At 49.9% G+C, this 18,433-nt stretch overlaps 2 protein-coding genes across 2 annotated transcripts in view; both read left to right on the plus strand.

The window, feature by feature from the left end:
• The window catches only part of LOC119111667 (nuclear pore complex protein Nup85-like), an 11,789-nt gene extending 9,850 nt beyond the window's left edge, over window positions 1-1,939 (plus strand). Inside the window, exon 10 of the mRNA XM_037235476.1 lies at window positions 1,806-1,939. Within this exon, the coding sequence (XP_037091371.1) occupies window positions 1,806-1,939 (134 nt within the window). The remainder of the gene's footprint in view (window positions 1-1,805) is intronic.
• Window positions 1,940-6,320: 4,381 nt separating this feature from the next.
• Window positions 6,321-18,433, plus strand: part of LOC119111983 (facilitated trehalose transporter Tret1) — a 48,785-nt gene continuing 36,672 nt past the window's right edge. Inside the window, exon 1 of the mRNA XM_037235898.1 lies at window positions 6,321-6,492. The gene's annotated coding sequence lies outside the window, so the exon portion shown is untranslated. The remainder of the gene's footprint in view (window positions 6,493-18,433) is intronic.

The following is an 18,433-nucleotide window of genomic DNA, read 5'->3' on the forward strand; positions in this document are numbered from 1 at the left end:
CACCGCTGGACGCCGCTCGTTAACGCATACTTTTAGATCCTGGTAATTTGTTCGGGCGCCCACGCAGATCCACTGTACAATATTCGTCACGGAGCTAACAGGTGAGAACGGTTCTTAGCTCCCTACCGTTTCGCGGTATCGAAGCATACAGGGGGATGGCATGCGTATGGGTTACAGCGTAAAACAGACCACTTTAAAAGTACCCGGCTGTGCCGACCGGAACAGACCCAGACAGTCCAGCCACGGGGCTCACGGACGCAACGGGGTCCGAGCCCATCGACGCCGACCGGGTTCTGGGCCGAGTACGTGGGCTGCCGTCTGTGGACGGCGAGGTGGGCCAAGGAGGGTCACGCTTTCCCGCGCGCCCCGCTCTAGACGGCGAAGCCGTAACCCTAGATGGTGGCGGACCCATGGGGTGATTTCGCACCCGGATGATCCACCAGGGGCCTTCACGCGTCGTCTGGGCGGTGGGCCGGCTTTCTCGGTGGGAGCGAGTCCCTGGTCCGCCCCCAGCAGCGGTTGATCGCCTTCACCCATTCTTGCTCAGCCAGACGCGCTCGCTTGGCCTCTGGCGTCTCTGCCACACGCTCACAGGCACTGGCGAGGTGAGGAGACCGGTGAGGTCTCAGATGAAGGAGCGCCCGGTGGCGCGCGAGGACTGCGGCCACGCCGAACCGTCGTCTGACCGTCATTCGGTGACAATCCAACCGGCGCCGGGGAAGCCGGCAGCACGGCGGCCACCGACTGCTCGGCTGGTGGAAAGGGGGCTTGGGGTGCTGGCTGGGGGTCCAGCGCGCGTGCTGAGGGTACAACTGATAAGCCGAATGACCTCAAAAGTCCCAGAATTTGAACAGCGATCATTTCCTCGATCACACCAGTGTGCGGCAGCAAAGCTTTCACTTTCGATGCCTGCGATATTTTTGGGTGAGTTTCGTTATAAAGTTCTCGCGCGTCACGAAAAGACGTCTTTAGCAGTTTTAATCGATAGAATTTCCTTTTCCTCGGCGTAGCCTGGGCATGCGCTGTTGCTAGTCGTATGTGGAACCTGATCCTTGCCGCAGTTGACACAGTGGGGTTGCCAGAAATGCAGACTTCGCTCGTGTGCTCGAGGGACGCACACTTACCACGCTGCGCGGTTCCGACAGTTGCGTTTAATGTGACCAAATCGCTGGCGCTGATAGCACCGTATGGGGTTGGGCACAAACTGGCGAACTTTCACGCGGGCGTGTCCCACACGTATCTCGGACAGTAAGTCAGAGCGACTGAACGTGAGTATGAGGTTGTTGGTTGGCATTAACTTTCTTTCCCTTCTGATAAGCATCCTGCGAGCGGCGGTCCCACCAAACTCCGACAGTTTCCCCACTATCTCCTCGCCGACGTGGCGCAGATCAAAACAGCATTTCGTCTCTGAAACGGTGGCAGGGACGCCAACCTAGACTCGTCACTTCCGAAGATGAGGATCCCTGGTCCGGGGATAACAGAGTCTTGTCTGCACCCTTGGGTTATCGTGGCATGGGGCCCCCGTCACCCGTCCTCTTTTAGAGGACGGGTGTTTTTAAAATGAGAAGATGCCAAGAAAGGTAGTTTTTATTTCGGCACCAGGGCTCCCCAACCACCTCGGAACGCAACTGTGGGACGGCCCAACGCTCCCTCGGAACGTGATCACCGCCAGGGCGTCACCAGTTCTATTTTGGGCGAACGATGTCTACCATGCGGCCAGGCGTAACCGGGTAGACCCCTCCCCGTCCTGACCGTGGTTCAGTGCCACCGCCCCTTGACCCCCTTAACCTGCTGCGCACGGCCAGGTGCCCCAAGTGGAGACTCGCACAGAGCACCCAGCCGCAGCGCGAGCGGCAAGCGGCTAGACCCGTTTGGGGTCCTACAGGCTCCCCGCGCCCCGGATATCCTGGCCAAAGTGGAGTGTTGGGACGCGCCATGACTGGCCTGTACGACGCGCTCCTCAGCCACCAGGATCCGATTAACCCGGGGATGCGGGCGAGTGGGCACGGCGACCCCGATGAAACGAGGATGAGGTGTGATGAGAGGGCCGGATACCGGAATGCGGGTGGTGCAGAGGGAGAGGGCGGAACAAGCTCACGTACCGGCAGGGTCGCTAGTCCCTGGTATGAATAGATTGCGCTGTCCACTCGTTACCGGAGCTGGGACCCGAGGGGTCGCTACTCCCCTATACCGGCCGAAGCCTGTGCCCCAGTGGGGTTTGTCGTGCATATGGACGGAATGGTGCATATGGACACAGTGGACCAGACTTTCGGCACAGGGGCCATGCGCTACATTTTCTGCTGTCACCGACGCGCTACAGGGACCAGGCTTACCATTGAATAGTTGCTGAATCAGATATGTGCAATGTTGTGCGATGCTCTCCTGTTTCATTTGTGATTGGTTTTGCCTAGAGAATACAGTTTGGTGCCGAATGAATGTTGCAAGGTGTGGCCGGCATGGGTGTTGGCTGTCTGCGAGGCAAGTGAGTGGTTTGAACTTTTTCATCATGAAGTGCTATCAATCACAACGTCTTGGTTGAAGGCAATGCTCAAAAGCTAGTACATCTTTTTAATATTTTGGGATTCCATCGGTCTTTAATATGGAAACCCGAATTAAAGGCGTTGTTGGCAAAACCAATGTCTGAGAAGTTATTCGCACTTATTAGCTTTTCAGAATAATTGGTGAGTGCTGTAACACTTGCTTTGCACTTGTCATGTATTTCATTTTGCAAATTGTGCTCTGAAAACCAAAATCACCATTACACACTCGAAAACAACGCCATAGTTTATAAGACCCTTCGTTACCGAGGCTTACCATACATGTCACCGCCTTGCCACTCGTCTGAGCCTGTCCCACCTCCCTGCCGTCAAAATTTCGCTGGCAGAACCGCCTTCCCGTAAAGCATCTTGTGTACCGTGATTGTGCACAATTACTGTGGCCAAGAGCACCTTGCCAACATCTAGGGTGTATTCGCAGCAACCCGGAAGACGGAGATTCTGTGCTGTCGACGTCACTCATAACGCCATAACCCATAGACTATGCACCGTCTGGTGTTTGCAACGAACCAGACGACAAAGATTCTGCGTGACGTCACGTAGAATCCTCGCCGGAAACGCATAATTTTTTTCCGCGACCCGATCGGATTGCGACAAAAATGGTGCAACAGATTCATTTATACCAAGGCTACCATTACAGTAGATTAGTTTGCACTTTAAGTGTATGGACGTCTCGACAGGCAAGTAACGAAGGTCTTTCCAGAAAACATAAGATGTGATACATTGAAGTTTTCAACTTCACAATTATGCTGCTGTGTTTGAACGTTGAGGTAAGGTTCGCCCATCCGCCGACGGTCGAAATTTTGTCTTCCTTTTCTATGCAGTTCGACTTTTCCACCCGACTTTTTGTGCAGACACCCAGGGGAAAAGCACAGACAGTGCCAGAACTGCTGTGATTGGGGAATACTTATCTGGTCAGTGGGAAACATTTGACGAGTGAGAGCAAAATCACCTAAGTGCGGGAGCATTTTCCGGCACAAGCCCTGCAGTGACTCCGCGCCGGCCCAACGCACCTGGCCACCGACCCGACCCGTGGACACCGGCGGCAGCAGACACCTCACACGCGACACGGCATCCGACATGATGGCGGCTGCCCCGCGGGATTTGTCCTGAGAGCGCCTGTTGGAACGGCAGTGGCACTGCCGTCGGCGTTCGGCGTGAGCGTGACGGAATCATCCGCGCCAGCAGCGGCCGCGGCGCGCGGCGGCAGCGGTGGGCCCCTACACGTGACAGGCCATTTCCAGACTGGTGCCGCCGGCGCCACATTGGATGTGACGGTAGCCGACTCCCGCGGGGTTCGCTCTAGAAGGAACGCACCTGGTAGGCGAGTTAACAGCAGCCCCATAATCGCTCGATATGGGCGCGGCAGAACCACCCGAGTCGGTAGCGTTTGTGAAGATTGGTGGAGGCGATTTATCTATGCATTTAGCTTATTTAGTTAAGAACGATAAATAGGTGCTTCGTGATCGTTAGTATTTATCCACGTCACTTAAAGTGCTTCCTTACCCGGTTACAGCTTTCATTTTTCTCCTCCATGATCTTCTACGCAGCCCCTGCTTCGTACCAGTGGCGCAGGCTGGGTTGGGGCACGGTTGTCGATTTGTATTATTTTGGATGGGCACCGCCCCTCCCCAATTCTCAATCTGACCCTCAAACGGCGAGTTTGGCCCCTCCCAAACTTCTGGAACCCAAGTTCATGCAGGACATTACGAATGGAAGCTTGAAATTATATGAAAATGAAAGATGGTCTTTAATGATTGTTTCACAGGTAAACGTACCAAAACAATTTAAAACTATGATATCAAGTTCAGTTTCGCATATCTGACTGAGTTGGTCATACTTTTAAAGCTCCGCGGTCGTCCCGTGATCACGCGAGTTTTTTTCTTGCATGCTCCGACTGTAGTCTAGTTTCATGCTATTTTGGGAGCGTTTTGGCATTATTCAGCGATGTTTAAGTTATACAAATCGCAGCAAGTTGCGTTGTTTTGCTACGACCTCTTATCGGAAACCTGGAAACAAAGCGTGATTAGTTATAAGTCGTCGGTCGGAGACAGGGACGGGACCCCAGAAAGCTAAGAAAAAATCATCAATGGTTGAAAAGGTTGTTAAATGAAAATTGCAGGCCTCATGACACTGTCTAGGGCATGGGTGTCGATTTCTGAAAATGTTTCGGGGGGCCAGATTCACGGAAGTCGTCATAGAGGGACAGGGCAAAATAATTATTGAATTTCTTATCTAATGTTCTGGCTTTCATTCATGTACGGATATATAAGAGAAGTATGTAGGCACACACATTAGCATATATATACATCCGTACATGAATGAAAGCCAGAACATTAGGTAAGAAATTCAATAATTATTTTGCCCTGTCCCTCTATGACGACTTCCGTGAATCTGGCCCCCCGAAACATTTTCAGAAATCGACACCCATGCCCTACACAGTGTAATGAGGCCTGCAATTTTCATTTAACAGCCTTTTCAACCATTGACGATTTTTTCTCTCTTTTCTCGTTGGCCCGCCACTTTCGCCTGCAACTTTTCTTGTTGGCCTGGAAATCCAAAATGTCCAATTTGGTTACGTTTTGCGTTTAAAAACGCTGCATCTGTTCGGTCGACTATGTGACCCATTCGGGGCCCAAGGGGGGGGGGGGGTTGTGGCCAAGTGGCCACCCCTCTGAATCCGCTCCTGAGCCTTCTACAGATCATAATGGGTCTGCACGTCATAACGGGCTATCTACAGGCCAGAATGACCACTCTCAGGGCCAAAATGGTCCCTCTACAGCCCAGACTTGGTCCGCCACAGTCAATTATGGGCCGTCTTCAAATCAGAGTGGGACTCTACAGCCCAAAGTAATGCCTTTTCACGCTCAGAATTACTCTCTTTTGGTCAAAAGGGACCCCAAGTAGCCATCGACAGGCCAAAGTGGAATTTTGCGTGTACCCCCCCCAGCTTTCAAGTTGGGAGCTGCCCCCATTGCCCCCCCCCCCCGGTTACCGCGTCCCTGTTTGCATGCCACCCCTTACCCTGGAGGTGGCGAACGCCCCAGGAGCCGAAGGTGTTGGTCAAAACCAACTTGCGTTGTTTATTTTTTTTAGAAGCCCTGACTCGTTCCTGTCCCGTAACTTTTTCGTATTGTCTACAGGACCCAGGTCTACCACCCATGTCTTTTCCATGTTCAACACACGCATTTACTTTGCGCATCAATCCTGTGTGTACAACAGTACGTTTTGGGAGCCCGGGTAAAAAGCTGCTCTATGCGGGTAGGTCTGTAGGCCCATTTCTGCCCGCAATGAAATTTTCATATCTGCCGGAACAAATGCGTACATACTCCCTCTCAATTGGCTTTGAAGTGTCGGGAATTAAATTTTCTGGTTTCCTAGACTTTGCGGTTATTCCTGTCAGTTAATTCAAGTCCATTTTCTTCTTCGATCTAGGGTACGCGACCAAAGATGGAGAGATGAGCGATACCGTATATAAAGCTAGTTAGGTATAGGTGCAAACATAGACCCCATTCTTGGCAGCATTACACTTATGATGGTCAACATACCAGCAATGTAGGTTCGTCGCTCCATTTCTGCAAACGCGCAGAGCCAATGAGAATTTTTTGAAATGTTCGAGTCCATAAATGCCAATCCCCTTCCAACTTACGTCCTTGAACGATGTGAACTCCGTAGCGGCATTCCGAACAGCTCACACATTTTTGGCGCAAGGAAGACATTTAGTGTACTTTAGCAATTTTGGCAAATCTATATTGCCATGGAATGGGCACAACAGTGCTCGTGAGCAGGTGACACTGCTTTGTGGGATCGCCCGTCTGATACCAACTTAAGCTATGTTCCTGTTAGAATTAAGATCGGCATGCTACTGAACTTGACCAATTGAATTTGGTCTATCTGCGTTTTCTTGAGAAGGGGAGTCAACATCTTTAAGAGGACGGTACGTAAGTCTCCGGGCTTTCATTGTTGTGCTACATCCTCTTTGTTGTCAGTTATGTCATCCTATGACCGGGTGCTTGTATATTAAGAACCTCATGCACTGGCATTATGTTGCTGTAGGCACTGGAATGCATCCATGGCAAACATAGCTTTGTTTTGTGCACCTATCATGGGGAAACCATATGACCTGTTCTCATTTCCAGCAGCACTGGGTGTTTGTGTTTCTCATTCAGTTTTGCATGTGGCATGCACCACAGGACAGTGTGAATCAAGCTATGCTTTTTTGTTTTGTATATTTTTGAATGAAGTGTTCTGTACAGCATGTGGGCATTTATATGACAGATCATAATAGGTAGTAACATAGTGGGATACAGGTAGTGTGGTGGTTGTGGTGTCTGCGTTAACCACTGCACATCTGGGAAACCAGAGATATGGGTTTAATTCCCGGTGGTGCCCACCCTTCCTGCTAGAATGAGTGGCAGGTGACACCATATAGCCTCAGCAGCTGAGTATGTTGTAAAGCCCCAACAGCACACACAGTAACATCATGTTGCTCTTTATGGAATGCTTTGTATGGTTATGTTTGCTGATCCCAACTACCCAGTTACTGTATAATTTAGTGTTTGGTGAATTAAGTCTTGGCAAATTCCAGAAGGCAATGTTTCTGCACAATTGTTTGATAAGATTAATGTTATATGGAGTGCTTTCTGTGCATACAAGAATGAGGCTGTCTTTGTTCACTCTTAGCTGCATTTCATCCTGTGATTGCAAGTAATCTCTTGCACAAATTCTGTGTCATGCCAGTTACACATTTTCCATTTTCAATGAGTTTTCACCATGTTTCTGCTCCAAGAAATAAACTTGATTTCTTATCTGGTTCAGATTCTACTCACAGTCAGTCTGCTACACTACCACATTTGAGGTGCTTAAGTTGCAGAGAAGGGACTATCATTGTGATGTTAAAATTGATGTACCACTATCATATTGTGCTTTTTATCACAGGTTAGCCACCATGTGAAACAAAACTTGTCAGAATTCTGGTTTGTCCAGGGAATGCAGATGCTTTCCCCAGAATATATCCCAATTTTGTTTTAAGAGGATGATAAGATGAATTTTGGTTATCTTTTTATAATATTTTTCCAAGAAGAGTCAGCCCTATGATTGCCTGCTGCATTGCCACTGCTCAAAGTTTTCAGGAACAAACGTTTTGATTTGTATTCTTTACAAGTATTTTCTGGTCATTCATTGCTCAGCCAAGGTTGTTGGTGTCATCAGTGTATGACAAAAGACAGCCATTGGTCAGATCCATATTTGTCTTCAGTGAATAAAATGGCAAAATGAAGATAGTGAGACCAATGATTAAGCCTTGGGGCACACCACACAGAATTTGAAGTCTGAGCCATCTGCCCACATAATTTGCTCAGGCTCCCCAGGAAAATCTTAAATTAAAACAATCAATGTGGGTTGTAGCATACTAAGAAGCTTTAGGTAGAGGATATCATGGGCGACAGTGTTGAATGCCTTCAAGGGATTTATGGCATTTACCAATGATATTAATTCATTGTCACTGTAAGACATAAGGTGTGTGATAGCGTCGAGCATGGGATCATCAGTGGATTGGCATGACCTGTGTGCAGATTGAGATGGGCTCAGTAAGGTGATTGGGTGGTAGCTTGTCACTGGGCTCCAAGCGACCTTTTTCAGAATTTTAGTACACTGAAAAGAGGTATGGTGCAGGACCTCCTTTTGGGCGACTCGGCTTGGTCACCACATTTAGGGATCGATATGGCGCAAGCTCTCTTCTATTCGTCGGGACATGTCGATCGTGATGGACAACTTTGTTCGGCGCAACAGGTGCGGCCCAATTGCAGAGAATCAGTGACACACAACCACAGGTGGTGCCTCATCCATCCGCACCGTACGCGAGGCAGTCATGCACTGGACAGTGCGTAACAGCTCCAGTAGTGTCGCAGGCTTGAAATGCAAATCTGCAGCGCATGTGTTGTCTGGTCAAAGGTCCTTACGACTAGAGGTGAGCAAAGGCAGTGGAATTCAAGAGAGTACCACTCGCGCTGTCTGAATGCAATTGCACCGCTGGCTGATGACAGGATTAGTACTGCGTGAGAGGGAATATTTTTCAACTTCCCAATAAACGCCTCAGGCGTCATGCAAAGCTTCAAGATTAATCAGAGGTGTTGACTCGTCGTCCGGCCGGTCTACTGAGAGATGTGTATATCGCACATAGGTGCATTGCCGGCAGTCTCCAGACGCATGTATATCACTCTCCAAGTCTACGCACACAGTTACATACACGGGGGTGCAGCGTCTAATCACCAATTACTGGTAGGCGTAGTATCCAATGGGTGGCAACCAATCATTTGCCAGGCCGGGGCTGGACTCTGGACGGCGGTAAGCGTCTGCGGCGGCGAGCAGCGGGGTTCGCGGCAGTAGCCCGCTCCCTGGTCACGCCGCCGTCGGCCACGCGGCCAACGGTCACCGGGTAGGCTGTGCCATCAGGTCAGTCGGGTGGTCTCACAGCACCTCCCTTTTTCGCGGGACGGTTAGGAAATCCCCCTAGACCTGGTCGTGGCCCTGCCGGTTCAATGCCGTCGCTGACAAGTGCCTTGTCTAGGAGTCGATGGCAATGTCAGCTGAAACCGAATCGTAGAGGCGCTCAGGCTTGAGGGTCTGACATTGGAGCTGCTTGTAGGCGTGTTCGAGGTGTGTTACGTAGCTCAAAAGTCCACGGAAGAACGTCTCGTCGATAGAGCCGCATCGTAGAGTTGACGTTACATGTGTATTCCAGCTCCGAGGTGGCCCTTTTTGGGTGTTCGAAACTCGGCGATGGCCGTGGCTTTGCTTGCGGGGACTTCTTTTCCAGCTCAAGACAGGGTTAAGTCGTAGGAGACCTCATTTTTCGCACAACCAGACTTATTTGTATTGAGAATGATCCCGAGCTGGCTACATTTGATGACCATTTGAAAACGGTTTTTATGCGTCTCAAGTTGAGCTCACTAGAATGTTCGGGACTGCTTCTCTTCGTGTAGGATGTGGGTGCAACGGCTTCTTCATAAACTTGTTTGTTGGTGTCGGCGCTTATCCTGATCCCAGTAATCAGGCTCTCCACTAGGATGAGCGGATTGCACCAGTCATATGGCCCCCACCCAATGCCTTGCCGTGCCATTTTGCCCAGCTGGTGCCTCACGCCGTTCATCTATGCGTGTGTGACATGGTGTGTCATGCGCACCGCGCGCACTGCGGCGTAGTTTGGCGTCTGCTTCAGCGTGGAAGATCATTGGCGGGCCTCATTGCAGGGCGTCTAGGCGAGTGACCCGTGCCTGCGCTAGCCGGGAACGGAGCGCATTCAACAGGTTTACGAGGAGCAGTATCCGTGATGACATCACGCACATGAGACGCCACGTGCACTGGCAGATTCGCTGCGACAAGTGTAAACTTGTCGATGTTGTCTGTCATTCCTGCCACGCAGAACCCACAATCCACCTGTACCATCCATAAGTCGGCCTCCTCCGGCGAGAAAGAGGATAAGCGAAATATGCCAGAAGACTGGTGCTCGGAATACTTCCTATCGGGCATGGCAGATCCAGTATCACTCACTGCGCGAATCACTGCACTCAAGGCCCACTCCACGAGGCCAAGCACTCAACGCTCTCTTCGCGGGGGTGCAGACGACCACTGACAATCGCTGCATGACTCCGCGCGCCGGTCCACGCACAGCCACATACGCGGAGGCTGTTTAGTTCAACGCTCTGACGTCGGTGTCACCAGTGTGGAGCCGCGCGGCACCTGGAATGGAGTGATGGAGAGGTCCAGGGAGGTTGGTGATAACTGAATAGCTTATAAAAACACCGTAACCGACGATGTCAAAGGAAGAAGGACAGATGTCACGGCACAGAAAACACCAAAACAGGCACGAACGCTCACACGCTAAACTAGCATTGCGAACATCGAACAAACCACCGTATGGCCCGTAAGGGCACCAGAAGCGATTACTGGCTATTACGATGTCGGACACTTCTAAACGCGCCATGTGCCTTAACGTGCCATGGTCAGCCATTTTTCAAGCAGTAGGAATGGCGAATTGACGCGCGACCGATACAGCATAGAATCTATTTACGGAAACTCAGGAAGGGGGGGAATTCGATACATCGGGAGCGCCCACTATGATGGGCTCTAAGGACATCGGGTTCCATTATTTTAGCGTTGGGCACCATTATTTTTTTTTTGCTCATCTGTTGTCGATTCGCTCGTCGCACGGCCTAAAAGCCTTTTACCGGTTAATCAACAGTTCGTGTTGCTGTTGGATTTAGCTTTCCGTTTCAAGAAGGTGGGCGCCATCTCCAAGTGTCATTTCGCACATGACGGAAAAGCGTCAATAGGCAGCGCCGTGAGCCGTGGCATAGCTGATAGTACCTCCATCAAGCAAGGTTGCAAGACACTTTGGCCCCGGGTGGGATCAGAGCACAGGGGTATGCGTTTATCTAAGAAGGCTTCGAGACACATTTTTACAAGAAAGGGTGGCGTTAATTGCAGAAATGTAGCAATTGACACTTTTGGGCGCCAATTTAGGGTTAAAAGCGAGGGTTAAAGAGAGTGTTCCACATTGGTATGAGGTTTTGAGCTGAGATAACTATTTTGAAGACCATTCAAAGTAGTTCATAGCCCTGCGCTTTTCAAGACTCAAAATCGTCTGGCTTATAAGCTTAACGCCCACAAACTAGTGCAGACGACGTCGTGCATATCATGTCAAGCTCACCCAGGCATGCATGACGCCATAAAAACGTCATGCGAATGCTGACGCCTCTTTAACCATGTGGTGCTCAAGGCGAAGAAAAATGTGATCATCGGTTATTCGTGTCTGACGTACGTCAGCGCGATTCCAGGAACCAGCGGGCTTCAATGGGCCTCAACCAGTGCAATGTGTCCAGTGCAAGCTCCGAACACGAATTACGTTTTGTGCTACATAACGCAGAAAGTTAGACGGTGGTGTTACTTATAACGGAAATGAGGCTGGGAGTCAAATAAAGTAAGAATCGCGCGATGACCGAGTAATTGAATGTAAGTGAACGATGCAAAATTTCGAACAAATATGCAACACCACGGCAAAGATGCAAAACACGAGCGCATGACGATACCCGGTTCTTCAAATACAAGAGGTGGCGGTGTGTTACAGGCTCTAGTAACACACCGCCACCTCTTTGCAACGTGAAGTACTACAGGTAAGTTAGCCCGTCCGCTGGGGTGGCAATCCGACATGGTCAGTCTGGTAGCGAATCGATGTGAATGACGTTTCATGCCGTAGTCATACTGATGGCGTATTGAGGAACTCAGTTACCAACTAGTGAAATTCTGCTGTCTAGAGCATTCTTTAGCTTTATAAGGCAAACCAAGAACTACAAGCTGGCTTATTTCACCATGTTTGATGCTCGTCATAATGTCTTCAAATATGGAACATTCCCTTTGAACTAAAGTGTAGTGTGAATATGTGAATAAAGTGAACACATTTCGTTAAAATTTCGAAATGTTCTATTACTGGGCAGAAGTTAATGACGTCAGCGGAATAATTGACCCTATGGCTGTTGAAAGGATGGCGGGGGCCTGCTGTGCAAAGGCCAAGTCCACGGCGAAATCGTCAAAAACACACTACAAATATCTGGCAACGATAAAAACAATATCCCCATGCGCGGGTGACTGTCAAGGAACACAGGGAAGGGAAGCTGAGAAAATGGCGTTGGAACGCACTCCATCAAAAAAAGATGCCGACTAGGGTTATTTGAGATCTTCATATTGTTAAGGCACGAGTCAGCGTGACGTTACTAGTTACGTTCCCTCCGTCAACGGGTTCGCCACTTCGTGCAGCGATATACACGGAAATCACTTGTAAGACCCAAATTTGCTGAAGCATTCGTTGCGGCTATAAAAAGAATCACATGAGATGTCAGAATATTTAAATTGATTGCTTCCTAGGTGTCGCTACAGAATTGACGTGCTTATGAGCTTCGGTGCTTTACAGAACAGCCCGGATCTCAGACGTTCACCTACACCCGGGGATCCTTGAGCAGGGTTTGTGTGGTCGTTTGAATATGTAGGTGAAGGATGCTCACTTCCGATCACACACCCAACAGCGCAGTAAGATGTTTAATTATAATTATTTAATTTTGGTTCAAGTCTAATTTTGCCCGGAAAACGTCCCAATACAGATGTAAAACTGCGCTCTTCCGTCACGCTAAACAGGAGATTCCGAAAGCGACATGAGATGTCTTGATGCGAAAGACACTGAGTATGTCCAAGAACGGGGTAAGATACTCAGATTAGAAGTTTGGGTTGGGTTTTGCGATACAATGCCGTCATGGGATTGCGATGCTGACGACGGCCTCGGGTCACAATTAAAACTTGTGAAAATGGTGTACTAGTGCTACGAGAGAAAACTATGTTAAGGAACGTTTGAAGGTTGACGAGCGCAACTTATCGCTTCGCGGAAAGCCACAATCACACATCCTACTGAACAGTGCTCCTACCAATGAAAGTATCTCTAGCACGCGACGCAGTTTCATGTAATGCAGGAATCGAGCTGAACCGTGATCTACCAATGCCACAGAGGGCTCCAATCCCACTGGCCTCACTGGGGTCCGTCCTGCCCGGTCTCGCCGCTCGGTCGGCCGCGTCGCCCTGGCGACGGCTACGCTGACCGGACCTGATCTCCCCGTCCCTCCGCCCGGTCGCCGCCTCGCCACCGACGCGCGTCATCAGCGTCGCGCAGCCGTGGCGCCGGTGATGCAGCGGTGGCCATTAGGGCTCATGGACTGTGCAGGCGCCCGTCTATGACTGGTATATTGGACGTGCGATGGGGCTGCGATGCGGTTCTATGGCCGGGAAGGGCCGGGCGCTGATTGACGGCCGGAGCGGGGTCGGCCGTCACCGCGTGGCGGGAGCGGCCGCACCGCCGGCCCGCCGCCGCCGTCCGCTCTCACTGGTGTTGTTCGACGGTGCGGTGGTCGCTTGCACTCATCTTCAATCGAGCGTGAGGGTGGTCTGCGCTGATTTACAGTCCAGCAGCCAGGTTGCCTGTCACTGATCTGAAACGCTGCACTAAGGCGAACTCTGACAGCTCTGAAGCCTGGCAAGACAGCGATTTTTCCGTTATCTCGCGGGACATGAGGCATGCCTCTTACTGATCTATAGCCGGCCAGAACGGCGGTGTTTGCACAAACGTCTTTCCTGGTGTAGGTGTAGGCATGTCGAAAATCTCCGACACCACATCACTTGTGCTGTCGGGTTCCAGATCACTGAGGCGAGAGTGAAATCCGAGGTGGAAAGGGGAGGGCTTTTTACGTGCATCACCATGAGATTAGCGCTAGGTAGCTCCTTCAGAATTACAATTTAGAAAATACTGATGCCAAGTATTCGGATCGCCACACCGATGTAAGGCATGGCACTTGCAAGTAGATAGATGTTCTGTAAGCCCGAAATAAACTCGCCTGTTTGCTGTTAAAGACTTCTATGCTGATGGATGGGTGTGGCGACTTGAAGGCTGGCTGGTGGATGAGATCAGAAATATTAAGTATTAAGCGGTTAAGGTCAGAAGTTGGGGGCACAAACCATACCCCTACAATAGACTAATTAAGTCTCCAACTAGACTTATTCTGATATTCACTCATACCCTAGCTTACAAGTCTTTAAGAACTGTTGAAGTTCTAAATGTCGTTATCCACTCGCAGATATTGAAGGAAAAAATATATCGAATGAAGCATATATGAAATGATGAAGCAGCCTCATTGATAACTATTTGCTACACTCCAGTGGAAAAAACTTCTTTAGGCAACATCATTTCTCTGTTTAGCCAACATACTCCGCAACACATCGTCGTGTGATTACGTCATCATACCTGCACAAGGATATTTGAGAGCCAACTGACGTCCGCTGTATCTGGAAATCGTGCTCACATACGCCATATATGAACGAGTCGACAATTATGGCTGTCTTGGCCTCGATCGCCGCATGGCTAATAGAATGACAAAATTTGAATGGCGTTATCATGGCGCCATGGATGCCAGGGTGATCTTGAAATAGCCTCCACGAAATAATCTGCACATCTTCGTGGGCGTGTAGCTCAGAAAGAAGAGGGATTTCAGAAGAACAGGACTGTGATCGACACCGGATGACAAGATGGTCTTTTCAGTTCAAAACCCATACAAATGTGGAACACCCCGCTTAATGCACTTCAATAGCTGTATTTTATAACCGGGATACGCATGGGCCAAAGCGTCCAAGACCTTACCTCCGAAGAGGGCCTCTTTGTTGGTCTTGCCCTCTTCGTCCGATTTACCAGGGGGTGTCATCCGTATCGTTTAACACTATCAAATAGTGGAATATCGAGCTGCGTGGGAAAAGAAGTGGTCTGGACACAAAGCCTGCATGACGTCATGCCATATTTGATGACGTCGGTGGCACGGAAGCCTCTCAGTTAGCCAGCTGACTGCTGCACAACCCATTAGTTTGAATGGTGAGTATGTTTTGGTGGCGTGCGGCTGGCGCTTCCCGATTGGACTTTGGATGAATGGTCCACGGTTTTGTCATGCAAATACAATTCTAGAAGGGAGATTGAATCTCGGAACATGTTAACCTCATCGTAATTTTATATTCTTCCGTGGGGTATACATAACCAGGGGCTAAACGCCATGCGGCGTTTGTAGCGCGTCGCGCATCGCGGTTGCTTGGCGTTTCAAATCCGTGGGTTGCGATCAGTTACCATGACTACGCATTGTACGAGAGATCTGTGCGGTTTGTTTTTAACGATTGTTAGCATTTAAAATGCTCGGTCTGTGAATATTTTATTACGCATGTGTGTACAAGCCCTGAAGTACAAAACACTTGACTGTAGCAACATAAGGCCAATATCATAGGGTTTTACTGTACTTACCTTATTGTATTCACGTCACTGTGATCATAAGAATGGGAGCTATTACAAATCAATATTGCAAATGTTGATATAACCACACATATAGACAGAGTAAATTATGCAAGTTGAGCTGTTCGACTCCGCCACCAGGCACAAAAGGCACAGACAAGCCTAAGGCTATCTAACGACAAACCAGCCTTGGATCAGCCTGGTCATGGAATGCAATACACCACAAACGCCGCATGACATATAACCCCGTGTTAAATCAGCATACATGCAAAAATCGTGCATTCTGATGAGGCTAAGTTGTTCCAGGACTCGGCTTATCCCAGAAATGTGTGCGAATAGCGAAATGACGGATAATTTCTCCTCAGTCCAACCACCAAAACAGTCTCAGCCTCAGCCGCACGCCACCGAAACATACTATTCAAACTAAAGGGTTGTGTAGCAGTCAGCTGGCTAATTGAGAGGCTTCTGTACCACTGACGTCATCAAATACGTTATACTTGACGTCATGCAGGCTTCCAAACTACCTCTATTCTCACGCAAGCTCGATGTCGCCACCTTTTCGGACCGGACGGTCCTACCTCGTTAGATAGTCTTGCGATTTACTTCCCTTCCCAAGAAGCTCTGAGCGCGCCACAGATCGCCACCGAAGGGTCTTACACTGCCAAAAATAACCCTGTCCTTCGGGTCCCGAGGATCGCCCCCCCCCCCTCCCGACGACTCATTGCCCCTTACGCCGCTTATTAGACCCGCTGCTTCTCTCACGTTTCTCTTCACCATGCGCGTGGGAAGAGGAAGATGCCCGCCAACGTGTAACCATTGGCGGGCTGTTCAAACGGCCTCGTAAGCTGTCTGCAAAAAGCATCTCATGTGACTGTTTGGCTATGGCATGCCGACAACAGGTGAGGGGTCCGTATCCCGTGGTGCGTACCCTCTCATCCAAAAGGATGGAGTGTACTCCCACAATCGACGCCCAGATAACTCCAATGTGTAAAACATGCCGGTCACGCATAACATGCAACGTCACATGTTAGGTATGCATTTGAGGTCCAGCATAAGTGGTGTTTTGCTGCGGCCCGACATTTAATAGGATTATGGGCAGCAATCGTGCGAACGCGAAGCGGCTCTCAACGCGCAATCCGGCCCATTACATTATGTGAAGCGTTGTTTTTGAACGAATAGTCGGGTGTTTTTCTTCGCGTAAATGAGTGGAGGTTATTGTCCTGAGGATTCAAACTGCATGTGCCTCCTGGCCGCTACGTGGATTGAAGGCCGCCACCTGGCCGTAGCGGATTGTGTCGTCTTTTGGCCTGGAGCTGTATGAAACGCAATGTTTTAATCGTAAGCTGTAGTAAACTGTAGATCGCATTGTAGTTCCCCCAGGTGCTGGGGACCGCATTTGATCATTCTTTGACCTCGGTGTGTATACGATGTCATGATCTCTCCAAGTCTTATTAAGGTCATCCCACAGGTTTGGGAACGACGGCCGTCTGTCGGCGAATTGCAAGAAATGTTTCGAAAGAAAGAAGTTCTAAGCCTGTGATGAGTCGCCATCATGACCATTTGACCCCACTAGGAATGTCTAAGAGAGCCCGTGATCTTCGAGATTCCCATGGCAAAGCCCCCTAGGTCGGCTGCAGAATCAGCGCAATCAAGGAGCGCACAACGGATCGCCACTGTCGCAGCCTCGCGAGATGGCCGAGACAGACAAGGGCTGCAAAGCCTGTGGATTTCAGGCTTGTGGCGTGGATGGGGCAGACCAGCTGGACAGCGTCCGCCTTTGTGGACGTAATTGGAGACCCGTCAGTTCGAACCTGGATCCCAGCTAAGAGATTCGTCACACGCTGCGAGAATCGGCGGGAGCGATGTCGACGTTCCATTTCCTTTCATGTTGAGTGCGTGGATATGCAGTTGGCTCTAAAGGTCATTGAGGAGTTGAAACTTCAATGATTCATATCAAATGATAAAATTTCGTGCTCCGTTTAAAGGGTGGGTGGGGTCTCGTAAGCTCTCGAGGTACTTCACGAAACTATAGGAAAGGTCTAATTCAACCAACCAATGATTGCTGGGTCAGCGAATGGGAAGATGTGATGATTGTGAACAAGTGGGACCGACATGTGGTTTATTCAGCATTTGCGAGCAGCCGCATTATCGCCAGAGCTCCAATATATCCACAAAACATCCGCCAAGATACAGGTTCGTAACTACAAACATGTTTTGCTTTTTAGGCCTACAGGTAGAAAGAAAGAGCAGTCATGCCCATGCATTATTCCAAAGAGCACGAAACGAGCGTCAAGATAACAAACATGTCCGGAGCAGGACCGTGGCAACATCGGCAGTGTCTCGCGCTGCGCTACAAAAGACGGGATGAATCGGATGAAACGCGCCCAGACAGCTCACCAGGCAACTTACGTTGCCATGTTTATGGGCGAGGATGTGGCGGAGGCTTAATATTCTTCCGTTTTTATCACTCATTGATTTGAATCAAGGCTGACGGATCGCGTTCATCGAGGTTAAAGATTGCTTTCAGCACAATCATCCGCAGTTAAGGAAAGGGTAGAAGGCTCGAACCCATCACGTCCATAATCCATACTGTCGGTGGATGGGACATGTCTTTCTTCGGTTACCCGCTCTTGCGGCAAGGGTCCCAGCAGTGACTGGGATTCGCTGAAATTTTTAACCGGCTGTGCCATTGGCTTATGTTCTAGAGTAAGAAGTAGCTATATGACTGAGGAATAGATGCGCCCTTAGGCCTCACAAGGGAGTTGCGCAGCAGCAGATATGTCCAGCTACCTTCGTGCCGTTGCTGGTCCTCATTACGCTCCATGTTGACCTGGTCAGGACCGTCATCAGTGCATCGAGTCAGTCGAAGCGAGTGACGCACGCTCTGATTACTCGGACAGACAGCAGCGCTTCCGGCGTTATATTGGCACTCCCGGTCGCCTGTATCTCTCCACCCATCCGATGACAATAATCTCGCGCAGTCTGACTGCGCACGAGCGCAGGTCGCGTGGAACAA

Source organism: Pollicipes pollicipes, unplaced genomic scaffold, assembly GCF_011947565.3.
Source record: "Pollicipes pollicipes isolate AB1234 unplaced genomic scaffold, Ppol_2.1 Scaffold_7261;HRSCAF=8764_pilon_pilon_pilon, whole genome shotgun sequence".
NCBI classification, from domain to species: domain Eukaryota; kingdom Metazoa; phylum Arthropoda; class Thecostraca; order Pollicipedomorpha; family Pollicipedidae; genus Pollicipes; species Pollicipes pollicipes.